General features: G+C 36.2%; 1 protein-coding gene across 1 annotated transcript in view; it reads right to left on the bottom strand.

Moving 5' to 3' along the window:
- Window positions 1–5,268, bottom strand: part of CSMD1 (CUB and Sushi multiple domains 1) — a 2,529,117-nt gene that overhangs the window by 290,291 nt on the left and 2,233,558 nt on the right. The window contains exon 47 of the mRNA XM_006866725.1: window positions 4,260–4,448. Within this exon, the coding sequence (XP_006866787.1) occupies window positions 4,260–4,448 (189 nt within the window). The remainder of the gene's footprint in view (window positions 1–4,259; window positions 4,449–5,268) is intronic.

Genomic DNA, 5,268 nt, shown 5'->3' on the forward strand with positions numbered 1-5,268 from the left:
GTATTCCCATTGAGTCTTAGTCTTGGAAGGGGGTTTGCACTGAGGGGACCCGACCACTTGCCTTGATGTTTCCTGGGCAAGCAAGTTGCTTGTTCGTATAGTAACAGTAGGTCTGCCTATGTTGTTTTATATTTTTCCTCTAGGTCTTTCTTTCAAGAAGTATCTTCTGTTCTTCTAGCCAATCTAGGCTGGTCTGCTTGTCATTTCAAGTGGGAATTTCCATCTCTGGAGATCTGGATGTGGTTCAGGCTTCCACCTATAGTCTTATGTATTGCAGAGGCTCCGCAGGAAGCCTCCTTCACTGGGCACGTTGTAGCCCCATTTTAAGTATTCCAATCAGTTATAGGCAGAAGACAGACTTACAAGCTTTCTATGGTGATGGTTTTCACTATTCCTTTCTCTCCCCCTCCAGTGTCTATTTTATAATATAATGCAAGGAAAATCAAGATTCAAAAGACAGTCAAGCATCAGATGGTATTTTGAGCTACAACCCCATGAATGGGCACAAACATGGGTCTTTTCAAGTCAGTTGGCCAGACCAGATAGTTGTCTTACAAATTTCTTGGCAAAGATGTGTGAGTGCTTCCTATGCTGCCTCACTTTATGGAAATATTTCAATTTTTACTGTATGAATTCCTGGTGTCTTGTTCTTTGCAAATTCCTTCAATGCATCTTGGACTTCCTCCTTCAGTATCATTGGGTCTTGATCATCTGATACCTCTAGAAATGGTTGAACATCACTATTTACTTTTGATACAGTGGATTCCTTCCATCTTCCTTTGATGCTTTCTGAATCATTCAATAATCTCCCAGAGAATCCTTCAATAAGGACAGTCGAGGCTTGAATTTTATTCCTCAGTTACCCCAGCTTGAGAAATGCTAGGCTTGTTCTTCCTTTTTGGTTTTCTGACTCCATATCTTTGCACATTTTGTTGTAATATTTGACTTTATCTTCTCAAGCTGACCTTTGAAGTGGCAACAATTGTGAGGTTGGCCCAGGACAGTGTTTTGTTCTGTTGTGCCTAGGGTTGCTATAAGTCAGTACCAACTTGATGGCACCTAACAACAACAAAAACCTCCATGAATATAGGTCAAATTCATCAAATTATAGCAATTTGCATTTGTTTCCTTTATCTTTTTTTTTTTTTTTTTTAATTCTTCCTCTACTAGAGTTCTGATTATCAAGCCTTCGAGCTAGGTTAAATGGGTACTATTTGCAAGTTTGGGTGGTTTTGTGTGTCTCCTCTCACTTCATATTATCTAGATGCTTCACTCTCACCTCTAGCCTTCTGTGGCTATGACCTATATATTTTTTATCATGATATACATGATAGCAGTTAGTATCATTTATCATTATCATTATTATTATTATTATTTTTCACATTTAAACTGTGAGCTCCTTGAAGAGAAGTAACATGTCTCATTCATTTTCTTTCCCCAGATAAAACCTGGTCTGGAAAGAGCCCTAAAGCAGTTGGTGGTGACAGCAGAAACCAGTTACTAGTAATGCAGCTCAGAGAGCTAAACAAGCTGGTGAGTTAGTGGAGAGACCAACAGCAGGGAAGTTGAAGGCAAAGAGGCCTGCACTCCTGAGAGGGAGTGTACACAGGTGAAAGGACACCTCTCTTGATCAGATGAGAGGAAGTTGTTCTAAAGGGGCTGAGACGATCCTGTACTGAGACAGTTCAGAAGAGGGCTGCCTTGAAGGGACTAAGAGGAAGCCTTTATGGTTAAAAAGAGGAGTACATGGAAGAGAGAAGGGTCTGCTTGCTTGCATGTCCAAGAATAACTGAGAGAGCTATCTTTTGATAAAGAAGAAATGGGTGTGCTCTCCACTTTGGAGAAAGTCTTCCAGTCTTTGCCTACATGATTGCTAGTTTTGACTTTAAATTGTGGCCTATTGGCCCTAATATCGAGTTGTACCCTTTTACTACCTTAGTAAATTACTTAACTGTTAGTATGGCCTATTAGTTCTGTGTGGTCAATTCAATGGATTTCTGAAACTAAAAGATAATGCTGTTGGAAAGATGATTGATGTTAGGATTGTTAAAAATATTCAAAAATGGAGGTATGCCTGACTTCCACCTCTTAAGAATCAGTTTTGTGCTTATTCTGGGGTTCTTATCCCTAAGGAATCTAGACCAAGTTATGACACTACTACTTTGTCAGTCTCTTAGTTTTACTGACCATAGTTTATGAAGAACAAGGTCATATTAACTCTCTGGTTAATGGTCTTTAGAAATTAGGATATCAGGGAGTCCTGGTGTGGCACTGTGGTTTAATGTGCTAGACTGCAAAGCCATTTGAACTGCAAGGTCGGTAGTTCAAGCTCACCATCTGCTCCTTGGAAACCCTATACAGGGCACTATGGGTCAGAATTGACTTGATGGCACTAAACAACAACAACAATGTTAGTATAACAAAAAGAGCAATAATGGATGGCTTTAACAACCAGAAATTTATTCTCTAGTTTAGGAGGCTAGAAGTCCAAATTTAAACCGAAGGCTCCTGGGAATGGCTTTCCCTATGTTGGCTCTGGGTAAAGGTCCTTGTCTTCTTTCAGCATCTGTAGGGTCAGTATTCCTTGGAGATCTCCATACATCTTGGCATCAGTCTTCTTCTGGATCTAAGAGCTTCACAATGCAGGGACTCTGTGTTTAAAGAACACACTCTACTCCTGACTCTTCCATCTTGATGACTGTAGATACCTGTTTATCTGATTAAGTCTCTCCCTTTTTATCTCTAATAAGATAAAAGGTATTGCATGCCACACCCTTGGGAATCAGAGTGGTGGTGGATTAAGGGTGGTGGCAATGTAGAATAAGCACTGGAGTGCTAACTGAAAGGTCAGTGGTTCAAACCTACCAACTGTTCTTTGGAAACCATATGTTGTTGTTGTTAGGTGCCATAGCATCAGTACCAACTCACAGAGACCCTATGTACAACAGAACGAAACACTGCCTGATCCTGGGCCAACCTCATACACAGGTTCAATATATATCAGAACCAACTCAAGGACACTTAACATCAACAATTTCACCTTTAATCCTCTTATCAGTTTATCATATCAAATCATACCATGGGGACAGCTACATTATTGCCAAACCACTGAGAATCCTATCCTATTGAAGTTGACACAAAATGTTAACTATTGCATAGTCCAATCCTTTTTCTGTGTCTATATTGCTTCTTTTGCCATTATTTAAAAAAAAAAAAAAAAATGTTATCCTGGTCCAAGGCCAATGATGCACATCCCCACAGTACTATTCTATAACCGAAAGCAGGTCCACTTTAGCAATAGATTCTATGTTGTAAACATAGATTTATAAAATATTTAAAGCACATTAGAAGTATTTCTTCTTGTAATAGAAAAGGAACTCTTTTAAAGGAAAAACTATTACTAATGAAACTAGCTTCTTGTATCTTTATGTTTATTTCATATTAAAGAAGAACTTCTGGAACTAAAATATAATTATAACAAGCTAAGGATCTGAAGAACTACTTGAGTTTTGAGAAGCATATGAAATATGTAATAAGTATCTATTACTATCTAATAGAGCACTACCAGAAAATCAAATGCCAAATGCAAAAGGGAAAAAAAGAAGCCAATATGAAGTTCCACCATAAGTCATAATTATCTTTCAAAGACAATATATTTCATTATGAATATAAACCAGAATAAGGCAAAACTATGAAAATTTCATGACTTCAAAGTGTTCGATTGAAATGCCTTATTTGAAAACCTGACTTTTATGCATATAGTAGATAAAATGCAAAATAAGACATACTAAAATTATCTTTATCGAACTCAAGATTTTAATGACCAAAAGACAATCAAATTTAAAGCTTATGTCTCAAAGAGTAGGTTTTCAAAGTCAAGAAAATGAATTATTTCACTAATTGATTTTTTTAAATGAATACAAGTGTCAAGAAGAACTATTTTGAATCTGCATCTGACGATACATTTTAAATCTCAAGATGAAGTAAAAGTAAGTATTAGAATAACTCTACCCAGTGTCAAGTACATGTTCAATCATCCTCTGAAAGTTTAGGCTATAAAGCTATATCAAGCCTTATATAAATGTCAGAATATTTGCATGGTCCATGAACAGCTTACTTTTTACTTTTATATACCAATATTCACTTTGCTCTTTTTAATCTTTTATCCATAGTCACCGCATCTTTAATCTTAAAAACATGACTAAAAGGAGAACAATAAACTGAATTCCAAGTTGTGGGTAAAAAAGCACATTTCTTACCCTGGCAGAGTGGAGTGAGGGAATCCCATTGATACATGCCAACTGGATTCCGCATACAAGTTGCATTGCTGTGACCAATCATTCTGTATCCAGGTTTGCAAAAGTAATGCACTTTACTTCCCACTGTTCCTGCAGTCCTATTCACAATGCCACCATTCTTCAAGGTGTGAGTCAAACTGCAGTAAGGTGCTAAGGGACATACAAATATACAAATTATCCATGAATATAGGAGTCATTAAATACAATTTTAATTTTTCCTTGTTAAGATTAATATAAAAGATTAATACAAAACTATATATATATATATATTAAATAATGAGAAATGAGCAACAATATTTAAATTTGTTCTACAAGCAATAGAAAAGTGTTATATCTCTTATTTTATCATTTTTTGAATCTAGAGCAATTAATCAATTTGAAGGTAGAATCCTCATTAAAATTTTGTAATGATATAATACTCTTTAGTTGTGTGTCATAGTTCAGTATCTTAAGGGATATAAACTGCCTGATCATTGCCTGACACTAAGAAGTCCAATAACCCTGTCCATTTACTTTCTACTAACCACATTTCTTCTATCATCAGCCTCTCAACATAACTCTTATTTCCTAACTTAACAATCCAGTCTGTATTTTTGATACATCCAATACTGAAGCTTACATGTATTTCATTTATTATTAAAAGCATTATTAACTCAGCATTTACTTGGCACATATTATTTAATTAACTAGAGCCACCATTAGACAGACACTTAATCTGTCTCTATTTCTTATTTTCCCTCCTTTTGCAATTATGGTGATAGATTATATCTTTTGCATGTCTAGATAACTAATAGCTCCTATGTGTAAGGCATGCAAAAGTTGGAGATGCAATGTATGGCCATATTGTAGACTAGAATGCCTTGCCCATATCTTGATATTTCAGGGATATTTTCATTTAACTGCTGTTCTAAAGTTACTGCTGATGACCTCCTAGCAGAGGTCACTAGACTTTAAGTAAAATCTTTATATA

Source organism: Chrysochloris asiatica, unplaced genomic scaffold (assembly GCF_000296735.1).
Source record: "Chrysochloris asiatica unplaced genomic scaffold, ChrAsi1.0 scaffold00095, whole genome shotgun sequence".
NCBI classification, from domain to species: Eukaryota; Metazoa; Chordata; class Mammalia; order Afrosoricida; family Chrysochloridae; genus Chrysochloris; species Chrysochloris asiatica.